This window comes from Acanthochromis polyacanthus, chromosome 7 (genome assembly GCF_021347895.1).
Source record: "Acanthochromis polyacanthus isolate Apoly-LR-REF ecotype Palm Island chromosome 7, KAUST_Apoly_ChrSc, whole genome shotgun sequence".
NCBI classification, from domain to species: domain Eukaryota; kingdom Metazoa; phylum Chordata; class Actinopteri; family Pomacentridae; genus Acanthochromis; species Acanthochromis polyacanthus.
Genome location: NC_067119.1, coordinates 7,438,744 through 7,462,955, shown reverse-complemented (window position 1 = coordinate 7,462,955; position 24,212 = coordinate 7,438,744). Strand labels below are relative to the sequence as shown.

At 38.8% G+C, this 24,212-nt stretch overlaps 1 protein-coding gene across 1 annotated transcript; it reads left to right on the top strand.

Moving 5' to 3' along the window:
• The first annotated feature begins 1,079 nt into the window (after positions 1 to 1,079).
• On the top strand, positions 1,080 to 22,281 carry LOC110957118 (hemicentin-1). The gene is made up of 19 exons (XM_051951218.1): positions 1,080 to 1,201; positions 5,595 to 5,745; positions 6,371 to 6,522; positions 7,892 to 8,045; positions 8,245 to 8,437; positions 9,520 to 9,614; positions 9,783 to 9,969; positions 10,511 to 10,608; positions 10,692 to 10,845; positions 10,915 to 11,033; positions 12,346 to 12,513; positions 12,859 to 12,972; positions 13,583 to 13,635; positions 14,483 to 14,597; positions 15,385 to 16,444; positions 16,526 to 16,680; positions 17,411 to 17,480; positions 17,579 to 17,780; positions 19,922 to 22,281. The coding sequence occupies exons 2-19, from the start codon at positions 5,607 to 5,609 to the stop codon at positions 20,411 to 20,413; spliced, it is 3,720 nt and encodes a 1,239-aa protein (XP_051807178.1). The 5' UTR covers positions 1,080 to 1,201; positions 5,595 to 5,606; the 3' UTR covers positions 20,414 to 22,281.
• The last annotated feature ends 1,931 nt before the right edge of the window (positions 22,282 to 24,212 follow it).

The following is a 24,212-nucleotide window of genomic DNA, read 5'->3' as shown; positions in this document are numbered from 1 at the left end:
TTTTTCATTTTTTTCTAGAGCGAACTCCTCCTAGGGGGAAACTCCAATTCACCTCAAATTCGGCCAGTACATACAGGAGGCCTTAATGATCCAGAGTTATTAAATCTTTTTCCAAAGTCAAAGGGCGTGTCCGTCGCGGCCTCTGGAATTTTGGTCCTTCACCATGAACTTTCAAATGCTGTGTAAATGTCCTGAACATGCTCCAATCTGCCTGAAACTTTACATGTATGATCACAGTCCTGCCCTGGTCACATCCATATGATGAAATACACCCCCTGTCAAAAGTTGTAGGACAGGTTCTACTTTGTTTGAATGAGAGTGTCCTAAAACTTTTGACAGGGGGTGTATACATGAAGATGCTGGAAAGTGATGCTGGGAAGAAGGAAAGCTAAGCGGCCTGATACAGTCTAGACATTTTTAATATGGTAAATGACTATTCTAGCTATAAACAGCTGATTTTTAATGGAATATCTCCATGGGGTACAGAGGAACATTTCCAGCAACCATCACTCCTGTGTTCTAATGCTGCATGGTGTTAGCTAGTGGGGTTGAAAGGCTCATTGATGAGCAGAAAACCCTTGTGTAGTTATGTTAGCGCATGGATAAAAGTGTGAGTTTTCATGGAAAACACAAAATTGTCTGGATGACCCCAAACTTTTGAACGGTAGTGTGTAGAGGTTTACACAGACTTCAATTATGTGCATTGACAGCAGGAGACAAAGTTTATGAACAGTTTTTGGTACCAACAGTAGACAAACATTACACTTTTCTTCAACTCAAATGAAATCAATGAAAATCTCTGTTCTAATACGATTCTTCTTCACTTCTTGCAGTCAGTGGACACTTCTTAATGTTGTATTTTTACTCTGAGAGTGTTTTGCTTCTGATTGCCATCTAAATGGACACACAATTAAAGGTTTTTGTGCTTCATTACAGCTGTTGGTTTTGAATGAGAATGCAGCGCGCGCGCGCGTGTGTGTGTGTGTGTGTGTGTGTGTGTGTGTGTGTGTGTGTGTGTGTGTGTGTGGTTGTGTTGAAGGTGGGGGTGGAGGGTGTTGCTGTACATGCGAGTGGCTGTTGCTTGTTCTCTCGCAGCTGGAAGCTCAGCAAATGCACAGGGAGAGCAGAATGCAGCCGACAGACTGCAGGCGAATGGGCTGATTGAAAACCAGCGAAAAGACGGACATCAGACTCCTGCAGAGTAAGTGTCACTGCTTTTAATGCTCTTTAAACAGCACTGGGGTGCATAAAAGAACATTTAATGGACTTCTTGTGAAAATGGCATCTGTGTTGTGTTTCTGAGATCCATTTATTTTTGCCACTTGTACCTTTAAACTCCACTGAATGAAAATGCAGCTTTCATCTAGTTTCTGAGGACAAATTGCTTTATGTTGCACAACAGGTGCTGGATTTGTACATCTATTGTATATCTGTTGAGTGCATGCAAGCAAAAGTGAAATTTTATTGTTGAGTTGCAAAGAAAAGAATCATCTTGCAAAGTGTGCAAGTATTAAAGCACCTAAAATGAACAATTCTAGCTTATATTCTGTTAATAAGTACGAATAATTGGATAAATAACCAGACAAATTCTCTGTAAACTAGTGCTTTATCAGCAGTGCACCAACAAGAAGCAGAAATGAAAAGGAAAACCTTTTGTTAATGGCTTTAATGTCACTGAAGGTAAAAAAAACAGCAACTGAAATGTGCTTTTAAAGCATTAAAAGTGGAAGAAAACCTCAATTTTTCAGCTGAACTGTTCTCTAATTAAGCCAAAATGAAATAATGTAGTTCAGGATATGTGCACCTAAAAACAAATTGCAGCTCGAGCCCATTTCAGTTCCTTTATGTTATGCAAAGCAGTGGTTTTATCTGAATGCCGTGACAGCATCTGAAGTAGTTTTAAAGGATAGTATGAGATGTCAAAAACCAGGTTAGCAAATAACAAAACGGTGAATATCATGTTTACAGGCATGGTAGAAATGGGCGTACAAGTGAGTGCGTGGGCTTAAAAAACATTTTAATCAAATGCTAAACAGTGTAAATGATGTGTTGTGAGTCAAACAAATACACACCCCCGGGCTCTCAGCATTATGTGAGCGTAAGCGGCCACTAGCTCTGCTGGACCCGCCGGGCGATTCACTGATACCTGCAGCTCAACAGCGATGACTAATGCTTCTTATGTCGGGGTTTCATCAGATCAAGCGACTCATCCTCATTCTTTTGTCGTCTAAAAGCATTCGAGCAGGGTGAGGCGACAATTCTGAAATGAAAGTTTGAATTGGATCCTCAGTTTTTATGAAATGATGCTGGTTTGGGTGTAATTCCTGGTAATGTGACAATTTTAACATAATTTAGGGGCTGCAAGAACAAACCATGAGGAAATGATGAGATCTGGCTATATTCAAGCAACAACAGACATTAGATTTTTGTTGAAGTATGACAAACGTATCTCCATATATTGGAGATCATTTGATGAAAAACTGTCAAAATATTGCAACAAAAACTTCAACATTTTCAATGTATTCCTGTTTGTTTCCATAATTGGAAACAAACACCAGATTAAACCAGCAAAATTGAATTGGCATTGAAATTATGCTATTTTGTCTTTGATCCTTGGTTATTTGATGCAGTTTTAGTAGTTTTGAACTTGCCGATATTCTGCAAGAACAAATCACGATGAAATTGTAACATCTGACTGTATTTGAGCAACAATAACAGACATCATTTGATTTTTATTGAAGTGTGACAAACATATCTCCATATATTGCAGATAATTTGACAATAAAAGTCAAAATTTTACAAAGAAAGTCAATATTTTTTATGTATTTCTGTCTGTTTCCACAGTTTGTTTCTCAACAGTTTGATGGCAATTAGTTGAACACCCAAATTATTATTTTTTTTGTAAAATTATGCTATTTTTGGTTAGATTCCTGATAATGTGGCACAATTTTAGTAGAGTTTAGGGGTTGTTGATATTCTTCAGTAACAAATCAGGAGGAAATTGTAACATCTGACTGTATTTAAGCAACAATAATGGATCATATTTGATTTTTAATGAAGAATGGCAAGCATATATCCACTAAATTTAGGTAATTTGACAAAAAAGTAAAAAAAAAAAAAACTTTAATATTTTCAATGTGTTTCTCTTTGTTTCCACACTTCTGTTTCTTTATAGTTTAATGACATTGGAGTGGGTCACCAAAATTCTATTTTTTTGTAAAATAATTCTATTTTTGACAAGATTCCTGGTAATATGGCACAATTTAATACCGTCTTGGGGCTGCCGATAGTCTGCAAGAACAAATCATGAGGAAGTTGTAACATCTGATTGTATTTGAGTAACAACAACAGACAACACTTGATTTTTTTTAAAAATATGACAACAATATCTCCATATAGTGCAGATAATTGGATACAAATATTGCAAAAAAAAAGCCAATATTTTCAATGTATTTGTGCATGTTTCCACAGTTTATTGGCAGTTGGTTAGGTCACCAAAATTCCAATTTTTGCTGAAATGATGCTATTTGGGGTATAACTCTTGCTAATGTGATGTCATTTTAATATAGTTTAGGTGTTGTTAATATTATACAAAAACAGATCATGTGGTTATTATGACATCTAACTGTAAGAACAGACATAATTTATGTTTTATTACAGTTTGACTCTCCACGCATTGTGATGTTTTTGGGAAATATTGCAAGATATTTTTCTATATGTTTCCACAGTACGCTACACTTTAATGGTTTGGGCCATCAGATGTTTATATAAAATTCTAAAAGCAGGAAAGTTAATTTGCAATTTTCTTTTGCCAGCTTATGCTAAATTAATGTGTGGTCTTCTATTAAAAGTGTACTTTTGGTATGAAAGCATCTTAATGTCTGACTCCCTGTTCATCCCTCACTTTAACCTTCATCTGCCCTTCCAGCTTTCACTCTTCATTCATGAATAATCCTCCTGAGATCATAATTATATCCGTCGCATGCCTACTTGCACGACTTCAGCGGTGCATAAGTACATTTCACATGTCCTCACCCAGTAAAGCCCCGGCCCTTACATGGCCACACTGAGGATCATGAAAGCCTATACGATCAGACGCTTGCTGTCCTCGCAGCGACCAATAACTGATGTTCCCAGTACAAAGCTCCGCAGCCTCTTTTCATGTCACTTTCATTGAGTGCAGCGCCACAGTGGAGCTCTATAAAGTGGTTGGGCCCATTCATGGGACTAAAGAGGACAAAGCTGAGTTCTGCCACAGACTCACCACCAAAACAGGAATGAAGTGAGGGGAGGGTGCTCAGAGAGGGATGATTTTAAATTCATCTGCCGAATCCATTTGCAGGAAACTAATCAGAAGTGGGTCTTTGCGGGTTCAGTGTTTGTGGTGTAGAAGTGAAGGCTGCAGTTTAGGAGGTGTAAGGAAGAAACAGTTTCCTTCACACTGCACAAACACCTAAAACCATTCAGTCACAGTTAAAATGTGGGTAAATGGTGCAGTTATGGAAACAATATGACAGTTTCAGCGTATATGTTGTGTCTAACACTGGATCACACTAACCTAAGATTAACGTTAAGAATAATACCTATTTTGTTAGTGTTAGTGGATTAAATTTACTCAGCATTGCATTAGTAGATTGCCAGAAAAAAAAGCTTTGTAAAATGTTATTTTATATATTTTCTCTTGATGTGATTGTGCATTAGGTTTTTGACTTGAACTTACAGATAATAACTTAAAAAACTAAATATGAATTTTAAAAAATATTAGATTAAATAGATTTAACCCTTTTTTAAATCTGCAAAATGCTTTGTCTTGCAGAATATTTCTGTTATTTTACAAGAAAAAATGTGTATATAAAAGACGAGAAAATAGTGAATAATTGTTTTAAACTGTCATTTGGATTTTTCATGTTTTCCATCTAGTAATATATTCCAAAAAAAGGATTATTTTACACATTAACTGTATAAAAATAGATTAAAGTGACAAATGACGTCCACCTAAATGTTGTATTTTATAAATGGTAATTTGTACAGATATTTGCAATTTTTTGAAAGAAGCAAAATGTATGTTCAAGACCAAAAAATGGCAAATTTTTGTTTTAAATTTTAATTGACATATTTCCCGTGTTTTGTTATATTACAGCTTAAAAAAAACACTGAAAAAAAGAACAAATTTGCATGTTTATGATTTAAAAAAATAAGAATTCAAATAGTAATTAAGTTTTTTGCAGTGCATGACCATAAAATGACAGCTAAAATCTAATTATTTTACAGATATTTGTTGTTGTCATTGTTTTTGCCGTTTACAGCATTCCAGTCTTAACATAATATTTCTGGCACCCAGTGATTTTTATTTCATGATCTTTGATTCCCTCAGTAGTGTGAGCTGCTTTAAAAACTGCAACCCTCCTGTGAATTTTAACCTTACATGCAATTCATTCACCACCAGCATGTAACCTCTTTACTACAGAGCTACTTTTGGTGCACTGAAGATTTTTTAGGAGGTCTGTCACCTGATTAAGACACTACAGAGCTGTCAGAAAACAAGAAGTCTACATATAAGTGAAGAGAAATTAGAGCTCTTTATCTTTTTCCAGCTGACAGCATGGATGAAGCTGCTCGCTGGTCCACCTCTCTGGGAGCTCTGCAGTAGGAAGCAAGTGTGTGTCTCCATCTGTCTGCTCCCACCGATGACTTCCCTCCTCTGCCTGCTCATCCTGTCCGGCTTGGCCTTCTCATTCCAACTGGGTCAGTCATCTTTAGTTAATTAGGATTCTGGCTGTCCCTAAATACCATCCATGGCATGAACAGGAGGGTTCACGATTACTGAGAATGCAGATAAATGCACGTATAACTAAACCAGACTCGGCTAAATGGAGTGTAACTTTGTTTTAATACAACTTTGAAGTGCTTATGTCTTATTTTAATGCTACTTTATACTTTACTTACTATATATTTCTACTACACAACCAAAAAATATTGTGCTTTTTACTCCAATACATTTATTTGACGGCTTTATTTTATATTTATCAAGGACTTGGACTCTTTTTATGTGTATCTCAGTAAACTTAGACACTTCAAAGTCTTATATTAGTTGGGATAGATGTGGATATAAACTGCACCTTGACTGGTTGGTGGAGACATACGCAAACATCTCATTTGTAATGGACTTTTTGGGGGGTTTTTTTTCTTCTTTTTTTGTTGCATCAGTACTTTTCATTTATTAAAAGGTCTAAGTATGTCTTCCCCTATATGTATATAGATATTCAGCTTACATATTTATGAAGTCATGATGACAAAACATGCTATGTCGTCCGACTGTACAAATGTAACATACAGTAAACTTCTGTGCATTCTCTTCTGTGTGCTGCAGGTTTGGAGGATGTTTTCTTCAGTCCTCAGAACCAGACAGTCAGAGAAGGAGAGGCAGTTTTCCTTCAGTGTGTTTCAGGAGAAAGTTCACCTCCTGCAACCATCACCTGGATTAAAGATGGAGACGTGGTGACAGGAGGAGGACAGATTCAGGTAAACACTGTTCTAAATAAACACAGGTCTATTGTAAACACTTGGGTGGCATCTTAGAAAGGCTTCAAACACCCGTTTCATCCAAGAGAAACTTTAGGAAGCGCTACAAAGTGATGCCTCTCCAAGCAGGCAAGACACATCCATGAAACAAGAAAAGCACTCAGAGAGCTCAGTACTCCACCAAGGCTGCTCATTCCCCCATATTGCATTGTCAGAAATACAGCATTTTTTTGTAGAAATGCTGCATTTTTTATTTATTAATTATTGATGATCAGAAATCACGGCGACATAGAATGTGTCCATTTAATATCGATGCACTCACAAAAAAAATGACCTTGCTCTGAGCACAGGTGTGTGTTATGCATGTGTACGTTATGCACGGATACCGAATCACATGACCTAAATAAGGAGCAGGCGGCGGGAATTGATGGGACTCAGAAACACCCCCACAATTTAATCAATTGTTCCTTGTATAATTACCTACAGATAAGTACTGATAAGTCTGCAATGATGGATTTGTAGTAGGAACACAATCATATGATCATCAGCAGGCAGCTGATGTAGTGTTCACTTGTTGTCATGGTTACAGTGACGGCGTGCTGCTATCTCGCAATGATACAGAAATCTTTAACAAATCCGTGGATCCAGACTATAAACTGCTTCACTGCCAAAATATAATCATTTGATCCTTCTGTCATTTCTGACCTTCCCTGAAAATTTCACCCAAATCTTTTATTCCGTTTCTGAGTAATATTGTGCACAGACAGAGACAGACAAACAAATGTACAGAAGTCCACCATGTTCCTTGGCGGAGCAACAATAACATAAATAATAACTCCAAATTTTTCCCTTTGTTTCAGTACAAAACTTCCCATTTTTTGAACTCTTTTTCCAAAACATTATGAACAACCTGAATGTTTTAAAGAAAAGTAAGTTCAATTTCAACAACATTATGCTTCAGTTTATCATTTACACATTACAACTTACAGATCAGAGTGCCTACAAAGGCACAAAACATTTAGTTACAGGTATCTGGAATTCAATCCAGAACAATTTGTCAAGACCTAGAAATTATTTTTAGTTTACATTCATTCCCACATGTGTGTAGTAATCCTGACCAAAGATAACTCAAGGTTGAGTTGTCCCCCTGCATTGTAAATGTATAAAAATTCTGCATTAATAAGGTGGATAAAAGTTGTGGCAGTGCATCAACAATAGGGTTCCACCACACCAAACCTTGTTATACTGAAACTGCTGACTGACATAATATTGCACAGTGTTCAATGTCTTTAAATATGTTCACATTAAGGATTCATTTTCATCTCTAATGTCTGAAAATTTATGCTTTAAACTGTGCTTTTATGTTCAGGGTGAATATGGAGGTGGTCACGAGAAGAAAACTTCAGGCACTCTGCATCTTTCCAACGTAACATTAGAGGATGGAGGGATTTACATTTGTGTTACGTATAATCCTTTACTGAACATCAGCAAGAAGAGCAAACCAGCTAAACTAACTGTGCACGGTGAGTATGGTCATTCTGTAACTGCTACACTTTGTGCAAACTGACTCAGATATTCTTAAGTAAAATGAAAATGTGCATCTTTTCCAGGAAAGTTTCAGTATTTTTTTATGCCCCTTTAATTGAAAATATCCATGATTGTTAGTGCTACATATGGTTTTGCGCTGTGGTTAGCATCCTCTGGTGTCCGTCTGTCTTGAAGGGGTCCCGAGGAGGCTGCAGATCACCCAGGGCCCTGACAACATCACCGTCGCTATGGGAACCGAGGTCTCCATGCACTGTGCCGTCCGCGGCTTCCCCGTTCCCATGGTGCGCTGGTTCAAAGACGGCTGCCTCCTGACGAACTGCTCGGCCTCGTTCAGCCTCCAGAACAATGGACAGCTGCTCACATTCAGGTCCGACGCCGCACCAGACAGCAGGAATATTCATTCTTTATTGTTTTTTGGCCAAATGTGGGTCGCAGTCCAAGATACAAAACTGAAGTTTAGAAAATATGTTAGCACACCGTCATTTTCTGCTAAATCTAATAAAATTTAAATACAAGTAATATTTAATGCTGTTCAGTTAGTTGATGTAACTGCATCAGACTTTACCGACTTTTGGAGTTCATGGCAGCTTTTGGTTGACAAAAAAATCTTATGTGCTCCTGACGAAAATTGCTTTAAAAATAAGATGCATATAAATGTTACAGAAGAGAATCCTGATCAGTTATTTCTCCTCCCATTGTCTCTCAGATCTGTTACCTGTCGAGCAGAATGCAAATATTTTACAGACATGCACACATTCATGTACTGCATAAAACCACTGATTATATGTATTTAAAGTAACTTATTTCAGTACCCATTTGCATAATTGCACTACCTGTACACAATTTATAGGAACAGTTTGATCCATTTCTCCTTTTCTTTTTTGATATTTGTTCATTTGTAAAGCTATCTCAAATATAAAGATGCATTTTATTGACCCCTCACTGAGGAAATTCACAGTTTGTCTGCACGAATGTACTTTGGCCAATCCCAATCCAGTTTAATTCAGTCTCCTAAAATTCCCCATTTGTTACCTCTTCATTCTTGTAGTGTTTTTTACTCCTACTGCACCTACATTTAGGCATATGAAGTAAATTAAATTAGCGTAAATCGAAGGCTGTTCAGTGAAGTGTCAAAAATGTGTACTATAAAAATGACGCTTGTTTTGAGAAGGTTCGGCAGTAATTTTAAACACAAATAGGTTATGATCCACGTTATCCGCAGCTTTGTTGCTTTTACCTGATTTTCTGCTCCTGTGTGACTAAAGATGCAGCAGCTCAGTTAGATTTAAAGCGACAGCCACTGGAACAGGTCTCAAACCAGGATGTTGTGTGCAGTTTTTTGAGCTTAAACTTGAAATATACTTTCTGCAGACATTAAAGGTTTATATTAATTTGTTAAAAAGATTTAAAATATGGCATCTTAGCCTCATCTCTGCCTGCATTCCTCAGAAATGTGAGCAAAGAGGACGAGGGCTCGTATCACTGTGAAGCCTCCAACCAGAACGAGACCGTAAAGTCCCAGCCGGCCTTTCTACTTCCAGCTGGTACTGTATGCCAACATCTGCAGTAAACTCTTTAACTTGCAGTAAGAGAACCCCTTAATGTACACTTTTCCCCTTGTGGCATCCCCTTCAGTGGCTTTACTGTTGTAAAAATCATTAAAAAGGCACAAAGCACCAGCATTTAGGTGACTTATGTTGTTTTTTTTACAGAGATGGACTGGAGTTTTGTGCAGCAGCCCACAAACCTGACAGCAAAGAGAGGAGAAAATGTGACGGTGACCTGCAGACCTCCATTCAGCCGGCCAGCAGCCGAGGTGTCCTGGTTCAAAAACAACCAGCTTCTCAAACCTCCAGCTCATGCAGCTGTAACGCCCAGCGGAGACCTCTTCTTCCACAGGTGTGTAGCAACAGCATTTATACATGTGCAGTATGATGAGATAAATAATGGTAGTTTATAGACATGTATACAAGGAACATGCATAAATTATTAGTTTAACATGAACAGCTTAAGATTATTTTTGATTGTCTGAACCCCAAAACTCACCAGGTGGCTTGAAAATCATGTCTTTAAAAAAAAAAAGAAAAAAAAAAGCTACAATTACACCATTTGTTCCCTGAAAATTTCAGCAAAACACATTTGTCTGCTTTTGAGTAAAGTTGCGAACAGACAGACAAACCAAAGCCGATCGGAACTTAAAAATGCCCACAAACGGCCTTGCATTCACGTGGTGAAAGTGTAGGTAAACTAACTTCCACAGTTTTAAACAGGGTTTTGTTGATGCTGTATGTTTAAAGCATCCTTGAGGTTACCCAACTGCAAAAAACACACCCTAATAATACAATATATAACATTTAGAATATTAGTGTCCTGTTTTATTTAGTAGAATTCAGGCTTTCAAGGTTTTTGTAAGTGTGTTTTAGGTTATTTTTCTCTGCAGTGTTCAGGTGGGCGACAGTGGCGGCTACTTCTGCAGAGCCTCAAACCTGCACCTGCAGAGATTCCTCACGTCTAGAAAGGCGACATTAACCGTGCTGGGTATGATATCAACAGACCAAACACTCTGTCATTACTTAATGTAAGCCTGCAATAAGTCATGACAGTGTTTTCCTTCCTTACAGCCCCTCCGTTAGTAAAACTGTGGCCCCAGGTGCTGACGGTGCCGGTGGGAGCTCAGGTGGTTCTGGAGTGTCAGGTATCTGGTCACCCTCTACCCTCCATCAGCTGGGTGAAGAGAGGCCACTCCAAGCAGACTGGAGGAAAGATTATAATGGGGTGAGTGACAGTCTAGGGATTTTATTGAACATTTAGTACAACAACTGATCTTCTATGTCTTTCATTCAGGCTGAGAAATGGCACTCTGCACATCCAGTCAGCCAGGAGCTATGATGAGGGGACGTATGTATGCGAGGCCTCCAACAGACTGGGAAAAGCCCACAGCACTGCACTGCTGAGAGTCGCTGGTATTTTTATTTTGTAAACTGAAGTGGAATGTAGTGTTTTTCAGTTTAAAGTGTCAGATTTAACTGTGTTGAGAGCGCTGGAAAACGTTGAAGGGGAAAAAAAACACATACACTTGCTTGGCTCTTTTGAGTGTTGGGGGAACATTCTTTGGTTAGATGGGACCAGCATAAATTTGCTTGGCTCTGATGGGGTCCAGCATGTTTGGCGTGAACTTGGCCAGGACTACCACAGTGAATGCATCGTCTTCATAGCGAAACACTGAGGTGGATGTGAGAGGATACTGGGCTTCATGAGTGCAGAAGGTGCTGGGAGATGGAATTTATAGATGGCACCACGAACGCCTAAAAGTAACCAATTGTTTCGCCGTTTGGTAGTCATGTGGTTGGTAGTGAGTTTTGTACAGTTTCTGTGTGATGAGATGGTTTGTGGAGACTGTGTATAGCTGGCTGAAGACCGAGCTCTGTATCACACCTGGCAGACATCAGGAATGATTGGCCTGGAGTTCCTGACCAGATCTTAGCCCGGGCTCCAGTTCACCCTGATGCCTCTTGTATTTTCTGTAGGGTCGTGACGCTAATAAATTATGCATAAATGGCATAGCTAGGGAAAAACAGAATAAATTCACTACAGCTACCTTAATGGTTACCCAGAAGTGAGGTGAATGTTTCTTTAACTCTATGATAGTTCATGGAACAACAGCAATTTGAATGCATCTACTTTTGCTTCCTAAACATGGACAATTTTCCATTTTATTACAATACAAAACTAAACTTCCAGTCTAATAATATTAAAAATATTTGATGATTGCAACCTTACTATAATCCTAATTTGAAACAATGCTGGGTTGCCTCATGATATAAACAACTTTTGATAGATGGTGCTTCTACAAGACCAGGACCACAAGCTGGGGAGGGGAACTGACATCGCTAATATACTGTTTCAATGCGGCGAATTTTTTACAAAACTGCCATAAATGTAATTACCCAAATGGTAAGGGGAATTCTCTTTTTTTCCCTCTTTCTCTCTTTTGGTCTGCATTTATTTTCATTGTTTAACTCCATGGAAGGGGTGTCAAGATTTTATGAGATTAATGCATATTTTAGTCTTGCAGCCAAATATTTTATTAAGCGGAATTATCTTTAGTCACCCAGCTATGCAATATATGCATTATAAACTGGCATAGTATTGAAATTACAATTGTGCTAAATTACTTTTCTTCATCTAGTTTCTAGCACATAAAGTGGTACATCATGGGGACTTTTTTTTTTTTTTTACATGAAATGAAACAATTTTCCTCTTTTCTGCTCCCAGTGAGCCCAATCATCGTGACTTTTGTGGGTCAGATGAGTTGCAGGATCGGAGCTTCAGTCGTTCTGCCCTGCAGAGCCGTAGGAGTTCTGCCCATCACCTACACCTGGACCAGAGGTGGAGCAGAGACACAATCCTCCATCAGTCCCACTAAGGACAGACGTATTGATGGTGAGTACAAAGTCAGATTGGAGACATTCTGCATTTACCGGGATTTGCAAAAGTTCTGTTACACTTGTTGAGACGTTCACGAAAATGAACACAAAGATTTTTTGGTGCAATAAGACAAAACTTTTGGGTGGCCACGTTTCTGATTAATATTATCATTAACACATATATTGAAATATTTGGAAAATAAAAAATTATCTTATTGCACCAAAAAATCTTTGTGTTCATTTTGCAAGTGTAACAGAACTTTTGCAAAGCCCGGTATTTTCATTGTGTTTTTTTTTTTCCACCCAGTAGAAGTAACTACAATTCAATGATTTTTAACTTGTCATCTTGTGGCCTGTGCAGAAGATGGAGCCTTACACATTTCCAGTGTTCAGCATTCTGATGCCGGAGAATATTACTGTACTGCTGAGAACCGAGCTGGACTGCATCAGAAACGTATGATCCTCACCCTCACAGGTATGTCAACATCTGCTCACTATTTCTCTGCTAGTTGCTCTTGAAGAAGGCAGAAAGAAGAATTTTCTATTTTCTATCACTAAAAACATACCTGAATGTACAGAACACTGCAAAAATTAACTGGGGAATTAAAGATGCCATGGACAGTATTGTTTATCAGTTCAGTTCTTATAAAATGCAGTAAGCTATAAAAAAATAATCTATTTGGTGTAATTAACTTTTCCCTCTTGGTGGACTTGTGTAGTTTTTGTCAGTATTTCGTTAAAGTCTCTAAATGTAATCCCAGACTGATGACGTTGAGATCAGGGCTCTTGTGGGGCCAAATCATCTGTTGCAGGATCCTTGTTCCTCTTATGGCTGGAAATATCTCAAGTTTCATGCTGCAGAATGATTTGGTACTGATCAAGCACTGCATATTCTTAATATTACACTATATTCTGACTGGGTGTTTGTGTGTTTTGCTGTCATGTATAAGGGATATTTTCAATGCATTTTGTGTGTTTTAATTACTGATCCACAGCTACTTATATGACAAGATGCTTCCTTGACCCAACATGCACAAGTTTTTTTTTTCTTGCCGATTCGCTTTCATGCTGCCGTTTGTCCTAAGCCGAAGAACTTCCAGCTGATAGAGGGAAGCAGACAAGACCGGTTTTGTCTGCTGTGAGTAACGACGTTATGAAACTCTGCTTGTGTGGTGACACTTTTTGTCCCCAAATCAGTGTGCAGATTTGTCATTCGGTCATCATATGCAGCTTAAGGACAGAACCTGTGCTTTATTTTAGTTGTGTGCACTCTTAACGGCTGTACATGCGGTGACTTTCCATCATATGTCGGTACCATCACTGCTCTGATGTTTGAAGCCTGTCCTTTGCTCATTACTGTGTCGTTGTTTCTCTCTCTGGTGTCCATGATGTGCAGGTGAAGGAGAAATGTCCGTGACACTGACTTTCTTTAAAAGTATTTTATTACAAGAAAGAGCAGCATCAGTACAGACAGAAGCAGTCTGGAAGGAGTCAGCCAATTGAATCCTCCTTGCTGGACAATGACCAACAATCAGGTTTTATAGGTTTTCAATATATAGGAGGGGTTAAAACAAATGGTTCTTTATTGCCTACCATATGGGGAAGCAGAGAGCATCCCCAAACAAACCCCCCTTCTCTACAGCAGCTGAAGAATCCCTAAATCAACGTTTTGGACAGAAGAACCCTCATAAAAACACCTCCAGCAGGGCTCTGTAAACAGGAAAACACACTCCAATGGCATGGGTAGAATTAGTCAAACATCTAATGCAGGTTCCATCTGTGGTCAGACACCAGAGCAGACACTACCTATAACAAGCAACTCATATCAAATACTAGAACAAACAAAACAGATTCTATACTACTAACTCATTAAGTAATACATGTAACAGATCAGATACCACAACTGCTTTTGAGGCTTGCTTCATTTCTAGCAGTGTTAAATGAACATGTGCTGAAACTACTAACGCTGTTTTAAATTTTTCAAGAGCACCAAGCCAAGCGAGGAATTTCCCATTTCCTACTCGAGTGTTTCTGTGGCTGAGCAACACCTCAAGACCGCACATCGTCCACATGTACCTGCACAGCACAAGGAGACAACATGTAAAGAAAAACTTTGCTTTTTGTAGCAAATGTCCTCAATTGTATACGTTACAATAACCTCATCAAAGTAGTTACTGAAATCTTGTGACAATATTACTAAAAATCAGTGACAAGCTGAGCTGAAACTAGGTGGTACGAGCTGCAAAGTGAGGGTTGTAGGGTTCTTTGGAGGCGGCTGAAGGTCAAACAAGCATTAATGTTGCTAAACTAATATTGTAACTCAGCTGTTGGCTCTGTGAACGGATGATACAATATTAGCTTTTAAAGTTGTTGTAAAAGTATTAAACAAAGTGAAAGCTAATCTAGGTATCTTGCAATAACCAAAATGTGACTTTGATTGGTGATTTCTGTTCAAATTAGTTTGGGTTTGGCAGATGTCTGAGAAGTTACTACAAGTTATAGCAGTATATACATGAAATATATCAATCTACACTGAGGAGGACATTTTGACGACTATAAGTGATTGTCAAAAGTAATAAAAAATATTTGTGTATGTCTGATGTTGCATTTGATACATCTAGAATAGTTTACAAGAAATGTAATTTCAAAACACAGCTTAATAAAGCGTATATAGGTGCAATGGCACGCAATAATAGTTCAAAACAACCCATGCAGTTATGATTGAAGCCATTACTTTGGTTAGCACAATGCTAATGAATAAAACTAATGAGTGGAGCTATGAAAATGAAACTTAAGTAGCAGTAAATTTGTTTTTCCTTTTGAGTTATACAATAAATTGTACTGGATATATGAAGGAAAATACACTTTTTATTGTTTATGTTTTCAGGCACAAGCTCCAGCAGTCCAACCACCTTTCCGACAGTCTCAAGAAAAGCCATCGCTGAGCTAATGATGTCTTCAGAGTCTCGTAGACGTCTGTTAGAGCAACGTCTGGATCAGCCAACAGCCAGTCCAACCCAGCCTGCACCGGTCACACAGATGCAGCCTCCCATACTACCATCTCCTCCACGTCCCGACTTCCAGTCAGCTGATCTCCACACCAAACCACCCGTCACCAATGACCCGCTTTTAATCTCAAACAGCCTGACATCACTGGCCACCAGTGAAGCTTTGGGTGCTACCCTTCAGTATTTGCTCTCTGAAAGTCCATCTTTCAGACAAACATCACCACAATTCAAGCATCAAGTCAGTGGCAACTTGATTGTAGAGTCTGAAATTAAGGACTCAAACATCAATGCTGTGTCTCTGGCGAGTCAAATCACTCGGTCGTCTCCTTCAAAGCTTCCAGCTGGTGCATCCTTTGGCTTCCTCAAGTCGGATTCATTTACACCATCTCCAACACAGACTCCTGGGACCCACACTGAGACAAAAAACTCAGGTTCAGTCACGTTCACAGTCAGTCCACAGGCTGAATTGCCCCAAACTCTGGTTACAGAAAGGTCCCTTTTCGAGTCCAACCATGAGGCAAACTCAACGCAGATTTCTCAAACTATGGAAACTCATCTGCAGCCTTCACCAACAGCTCACACTCATCCTCACCAGTCCTTTACAGTAAACATTTTACCAAAGTTTCATCTTGAACTCTCACCAGTCCAGCCCTCCATGCAACCTCCACATTCTTCAATCACCAAACCTCAACCATCACAGCCTTCAACAACAACTTCTGAACTTTCTCAGACCCAGCCTGAATCTTCTCAGAACCCACCATCAACCATTCGTCCTCCTGATCCTGCCCTTTCAACATTGGACCATGAGGTTGTCCACGAGGTCAACAGGTCCAGTCAACTAAATTCGACTCATTCTTCTAAATTGGCCAACGACTCAGAGCTGACAGACTGGCTGAAGAGGAACACCTCCCAGTCACCCATGACCAGCAGCGATCACAGGTAGGTAATATGAAAAGACAGTAGACTGATGGATGTTCACGCAGCCAAAAGTCACTTTTGTTTTTATCTTGTGGTCTCCAGAGTGACGCAGCGGTCGCCATCATGGCTGCCCGTCCTAGAGAAACATGACATCCCCATTGTGGTGGGAGTCGGTGTGTCTCTGGCCTTCATCTTCATCACGGTTACTTTCTATTCGGTGGTCCAGAAGAACGAACCAGCACCGACAAGCCGAGCAGGTCAGACGACCTTCATGAACCAAATGTCAGCATGACTGTTTAAATATTTGAGTGTTTGATACCTGAAATTAAAAGAAAATAGTGACATTTTTGGAAAATATTCCCCTAAAATGATCTATTTCACACCTTTGTAGATAGTTTAAACAAACGAGATATAATGTATGCTTGAGAAGTGCTGATATTTTAACATTGGACAGAGTCTGGCTACATGTTTCTGTTATGGTTTGGAGGTTTTAGTTCAAAGTAAAAGGTCAGAATCTTTCCTGTGGTTTCTATTTCTGTTTTTGTCTTTGTCTTGTTTCTCACCTCTGATTCCATTATTGTTTCCACTTGTTATCTTTTCAGATCTGGGTTCCTTGATCCATCTTTGTCACTTTGTCCCTGTGATTCCCTGCATATGCCTCGTGCTTTGCTTTAGCTTTTTGGGTACCTTTCTCCTGTGTATTACCAGGATTTTTATAGACTTGTTTTGATCCTCACCTAAAGTATTCACTACATAATAAGTTTGAAATAGCTCGGTTTTCTTCATGCTTCACTTCTGTCGTTTCAGTTCTCCATCTGTGTTTGGATCCTCCTTTTTAAGTTCCATATAAGTGTTTCTTTTTACCAAACTAAGCTTCATATTGAACAAACAATGAATCTCCTGTTAGAACTCTACCAGACAGGAAATAACTACATGAATCATAATGTCAGTTTATTCCTTTAAAGCCACATTACATGTCTTTGACAGCTCAGAGGAACCTCGGAGTCCCTGTGCGACACGCAGAACGTCGAGCTGCAGGACGTACATATGAAAACAGGTACATACACTACTTCACTGAGCAAAGAAATGTCAGGGAGGAGGCTTCATGGCGGCTCTTTTTGCATTTTTAATCTGAGTGTTGTGTGTCTTGAGCAGAGCTTTCGAAGACGATGACTGCGTTGCAGTGATTGAGCAGAGCCCCAACACATCTGACACCAGAGCTCGACCTCCTGGACCGAGTCTGGTCACGGTGCAGATGGAGCCTCCGTTTGAGGATCTGCAGGCGGAAACACCGAACACTGTGGACAACCACTCAGTCACTGTGGAGACTCATCCAGAGCCCATCGTGGATGCAAAGGTCTGGTAACACAGGGACAGTCTTTAGATTAGACTTTGGCTACTGTTTTTCCTCTTATGAGATCAGTTAATGGAAAGATGCTTGATGACCAACTCAGTCAGCTATAGCTGCACTTTTTCATGTGGATACAGCTTGCTAGCATGCAATAAAAAGTATGTTTTATGGGTTATTCCAGAATTGGAGGACATTTGGACTTCAAAATTTTTGAAAAATGAACCTTCTCTTCTACTGTTTTCTGCTACATATTTATCAATAATAAGTAATAAACTATCAAAGGCTTGATCACTCAGCTTACACATCAGTGGTACCATTTTTATTCCATGTTTTATTTGTTGTTGTTTTCTAACCCTACTCTAATCACAGTAACAGGGTTGCTAATCCATGCTAATGTTAGCTTTTTCTCAGCAGTAGAAGCGAGATGTTTAGCTAGCTGTTACTGCTGACCAAGAGAAACTGACTGATGGAAAACAGCAAAAAGAATGAGTCTGATCCTGATAATATGAAGTAGAGTGAGACATTCAATCAAGGCTGATAATGTTAGGAAAATATGAAAAATAGAAAGACACAGCTTTGCTCTACCCATTCCTTAGGAAAGCGGTTTCATGATGTTAATTCCAGCATTTCATGTGAGTCACTGTTTTCTTCATCTTCTACTAGCTTAAAAGGTTATTCTAACAGGGTTGTTGTGGGACACACGTTCAATGAATGATAATTATTTAAAATATTATGTTGATTTAAAAAAATGCCCCCACAATTACTAAAGACATCAATAACAAAAAAACAAAAATGAGATTAAAATTTCATTCTAGCCATTTTATTTGTGATTCAATTTGGTCATCAGTGGGGTGGGACAAGAGAAGAATCTAATTTTAGGGTCAATTCCAGGTTTATTTGGCATTTTAAAAATTTGCTAATTTTTTTTTTATTTTTATTTTTTTTAAGATTTGGTCATAGGACAAGTAAATTTACACAACTGCATGTTTTACTGTTACGTTTCACCCCCCTCTTGTCTCAGACAAAACTAAATGAACCATGGTTTTTATCAGGTGAAACAAAAAACAGCACAAACAGAAAACAGGGTTCTGCGGTCTAAAAGAGGACAGGGTGTGTGGCTGAATACCACTAAATCTACCAAGGTGGTAAACCAAACAAAAACCAAAACCCTTTTAAAGAAAAACATTCCCCCAAAACAAAGCAAGGAAGTGCTAGGTTCTACGCACTGACACGACAGAAAGACAGTTAGGTTTCCATAAGAAGGCCGACTGATGGTGTCAAACCTTCCTGGTCACCTGCCCACAGCCATCTGAGCAGTTGGGAGATCCCTCCTTACATCCCCTCCTCCCAGCTGATTGGTAACAGCACACAGCTGAGCTCAGTCTCACAGGTGCAGCAGATTGTTCCTGATCTGAGAGCCACACTATGAACTTTCCAAGTCCTTAACATTTAGTATTTTGTACATGGATTATTTGAAATTTGATGAGTAAAATGTCCTCCAATTCTGGAATGGCTCTTATGGCATAAGGGCAAAATGTTGAGCACTGCTGAGGCTGATAATGAGCTGATTTGATTGAAGAGGAAAGATGCATGTTTTCTGTGCTAAAATCTATTTGAAATCTGATAAAATGCCACATGATGTAACCTGAGTCAGTACTGGTTGTTGATGCAGACAAAAAGTTTGAAAACTGAAAAAACAAACAAATAAAAAAACACAATGGGGTTGTGTAAAGTTACGCAGAAGTGACTTTACCATAGCCTTTGAGCATGCTGATCATTCATCTGTGAGTCTTGTGTCTCAAAGCTACATTAGCTGCTTTGAGCATAAAAAACCCAAATTTGTGATTGAGCTTCAGATGAGTTGCATTGTGGGTAATGTAGGCACCATGCAGAGCTGGTGTACCACATGAATTATGTTCATATGATTCACTGATCACACTTTTTTTTTAAATGAATTTGCTCTACTTTCAATACTGCAGTCCTGGTTGTGTCAAGAGACTCTGTGTCAAACTCTGGTTTAAAGACCTTTAGGACTTGGTTTCTGTTGCGTAGTTTTTAAGTTCCACAATCAGCATTTTGTAGATGTATTTTTTCAAGATGGTTACGGAATCGGTACGTTTTCATTAAGAAGAGCATATGTGTTTCAGATCGACCCGTCTCTGGAGGAGGAGAAAGGCTGCAGTCTGTCTCAGCCCAGCATCCAGCTGCAGTGTGCTGAGGACTGGACCAGCAACACAGGAGACAACCACAGTCCATGTCAGGACGCCTTGCCTCCTCCGTCACCTCTATCCTCCCGTTCTCCCTCACCCTCTCCCCTGTCCAGACGGGAGGAAGGCCTGCACTCCTCTTTAACCCTTCACAGTGCTGAACCGTGTGCGGCACCGATCCACCACAGTCTCAGCATCTCCCACGGAAACCCTCCCCTGCTGCTGTCCCACCACGTCTCACTGGGCCTGACCACGGTCGCCGTTGACGTCCACTTTTACCCAGCATCCACTGCTTCGACGGCAGCGGGCGCCAGCACTCGCATCAACTCGGTCACTAACTCCACCTCAGTGACTGCACCTCTGTTCAGCCCTCCGCTAGTGAACAGCCAGGAGAGCGAGCAGTCCACCGGCAGGTTTCATCAGTGCAAGTAGCATCTTCATCTGTAGCTGTCCAGAGGCGATGAGGATTATGTGCCGCATAAACTGCTACGATGTGAGGAAGACATTTTAAAGGAAGAGTTCAACATTTTTGCTGTGAGATAGATGTGTTTGCAGATAAGCTGTATGACATCATTATGTGAAATCATTTAGAAGATGAAGCAATGAGGAGGCGTAATGAAGAAAAACGCCTGATTGGAATGGAATTACTGTAAATAGATGTGAACCACAACTTTTGGCCAACAGAAGTCCAAGAACAACCACTACTAAGATGTTAAGCTCCTAAAGCCTCCAATTATAAAGCATGCTAACAGTCAAGAGGATTACCAAATCATTTATCTAGATAGATTTATATATGTGCACCTGACTCAAAATATTTTTTTTATTAAACTAACTTTAACAGGAAAAGAGAGAGATATTTCTTTAAAAGACAAACATTTGGTGGTTTTTTTAATTCCTATTTTATTTCAGTTTTTATGCCCAAAAACCTATCAGGAGGTTTAAAAGTTCTGCTATCTGTCAGAAAACACAACAATACAAGTAGTTAATATTAATATTATTACTGTTTAGAGCACCATTTTTTCCAGTATTGATAACACTTGTAGGCTCTTAGAAGAGTGTTGTTGATTGCAGAGTTTTCAATATTTGTAAAATAGATAAAGAATTTTAGCTTTTTCTCATTTTTATGATTTATGTTTACAAAATAAATTTGGTTTATGGATGCCCTGTTTCCATAGAGGTGCCGGACTTTAATTTGTAATTAAAAAAGGAGCCCACAGTGAGGGAAAATGTAACGGGAACAAAAAACACCCAGAAACTACATATGAAAGCAGAGTCAGGAGGCGATTAGCTTAGCTTAGCTTAGCATGAAGTGTGGAAGTTGGTCTCAAAAAGGCAAAATACACTTCATAACTCCTCTTCAACTCACTATTTGTCACTATATATCATTTTGTGTGTGTGTGCATGTGTATGAATGCAGATGTAAATAATAAATTTGTGGTTTTGTAGGGATGTTCAGGTAATTATTTCCTGGCCTAGCACATATATGCCATGTCTCTATGAAATCCTGTGTAACACTACCTAAATTTTTAAAATATTTTTGTTTGTATGCACATCAAGCAACTTACATACATCATGTTTAAAGCTGAGATTTACAGATGATGGTATAGACAAAACATGACTTCTCCCTGCTCCAAGTCTTTATGCTAAGCTAGGCTAACTAGCTCGAGGCCTCAGCTACGTGTTTAAAACACGTCTAACCTGTGACAAAGAGTATAAGAACATTTGCCAGAATAGAAATAAAACATTGAATGATGGGGCTAACATTTTTTATTTGCAGACACATTTTTTTGTTACTGTGTATTTCATAGCTTTAGCACAGCACTTTCTGTATTTTATTCCTGTACTGGTTATTTAAGGTCACATGACCTGTTTGACATGCTACTGCAGCTTTCATGAATAGTGTTTGTCTTCTTTTGTTTCAATTCTTTATTTTAATATTGAAATATGAAAGAGATCATGTACATGTGTAGAATGAATTTTATTATGTACTTTTCACTCCAATTAATTTTATGTAACTGGTTCTAGTTTGCCTCTAAAGGCTTGCATGTGTGTCTTCTTTAGTGAAACAGCCAAGGATACGTTACTTTGCAATTTTTTGTGATCGACTGCACCTAACATCGTTTCGGTTTATTCTCTTATGTCAAGGTTCTGGACTGTTACACCTGTTTTGAAGCCAAAGGAAGGTAACTAGTATGTCAATAAACATTCAGTCAACACATCCAAAGTCCTTTGGTGATTAAAGACATGTTTTATGTTACAATTTTAGTCGCTGCACATCATTAAAGATCGTTGCCACCTTGTATGAGTTCAAATTTTGTATCAGTGTCAAAATGAAACCAAAATCTGCACTTGAACACATCAAACTTTCAGGATAAAAAGTTGATCTATTCATGTATTTAGACACAAGGCATGTAAAGTGCATTACAAAGGCACAGAAATTCAGTAAAAAGTAAAATGTTAGGATGTTAAACTTCGTTTAGCAGCACAATAGGAGCAGAAACTGAAGCCAAAACAAAGCAAGAAAGAGGTGTTTTTTTTGTGCATTTTGACGTCACAGTGAGAAAACCACAGTGTCCCATTGTGACGGTGACAGCACCAGGAGGCAAAAAGACTACAGCAGAAAAGAGATGTCGAAGCTGAAAATGTTGTTTCTGCTGCCATCTAGCAGCTGAAATGTTCATGTCACGTTGGAAGAGTCTGAAAGCTGTAACCGGCAGAGGTCAGAGCAACCAAAATGATCTGACATTAAAGACTGTTTAAAGTAAGTGTGCAAATAAATCATTTACTTATGAAAAAATGACAGGAAAATACTCAATTACAAATAAAACTCCAGCATTTTAAGTGCTAATTAAATAAAAATGTTCATGTATAATCAGCAAAATGTATTAAAATCAACAGTAATACTATGAGTACTGATGATTTCGTGTACAAGCAGGATTTTAGGTACTTTATTGATCCAGAGGGAAAATTAAGAAAGCAGCAGCATATTAAACATACAGAATATACAGAAATAATAGATAAGAGCAGAGGACATAAAGAGATAGATGAAATATAAAGGCGTCATTCTGTACAGAATGAGTATACTAAAGCTGGAAACTGTAGCTGCAGTGCAAGCAGGCAGAAGAGTGAGTCAGACATTACTGTTGTGGTGAAGACGGAGCTGAACTGGAAGGTAAAGCTCTGCATTTACAGTTCCAAAACTCAACTTTGGTCTTAAGCTCTGGACAGTGACCGAAAGAATGAGAGCACACATACATGTGGCTAAAATGAGTTTCCTCTGCAGTGCTGCTGGGCTCAGACTTAGATAAGGCGAGGAGGTCGGAGTAGAGTCTTCACATTAAAAACTGAGGTGGTTAAAGCATCTGATCAGGAGCTTCCTGGGTGCCTTTCTGTTTTTAGAGATTTTCCAGACACATCTAGCAGGGAGGAGACGTGAGGTCAACCCAGAACTCACTGGAGGGATTACTTATCTTATCTGGAGTGGCCTGATAACACACACAAGAAAAGAAGCTCAAATCCTGAACCAATACGAGGAAATGAAAAATATAGCACAGGCTAATACAGCCATACAGCTACTGCAGGCAAAACGTGCGACAGTGTAAACTAATAGACTTATCAATATCTCTGCCTCATATTACACTGATTATATTTACAGTTGTGTGTAGGTTGCTTAGATAAGGATTTGTTATTAAAAGTTCAGATTTACTGTCATTATTATGTATTGCAATTTTATATACATAAAATTTCAGACAGTTCTGTTGTGCTACTCACAAAAATAAATTAAAGACTACATAATAAATAGACTTTAATAGAAAAATGTTACTTTTTTGTGGGGATGTGAAGGGAGAATTGTCACATTCAGTCTCACTGTTGAAGCTGTTTTCTTTCAGCTGCTAACGTGGAGGTGCAACAGTTTTGAGTACAAGTCGAGAACATTTATTAAAACATAAATCTTTAAAGATCAACAAATACAAGACTTTAGTGCCTTTTTAGTCTCTGTTTTAGGATTATATCACTATACAAACACCTCTAGATCAATGAAATTGCTTTGAAATTGCTTGCAGCTAGAAAAATCTCGTTTCCCTAAAGACAAGAACCACCGTCGAACCCTCGAAACTCAGAGTTAAACCTGAAGTTACCTCACAAACTGTGTGATAAAACATTTCTCTGTTGGTCCAGTTAGAGGCTGCGATTTAATCAGAGAGCTTCAGTCTCGTTTTTCGAGCCGAGA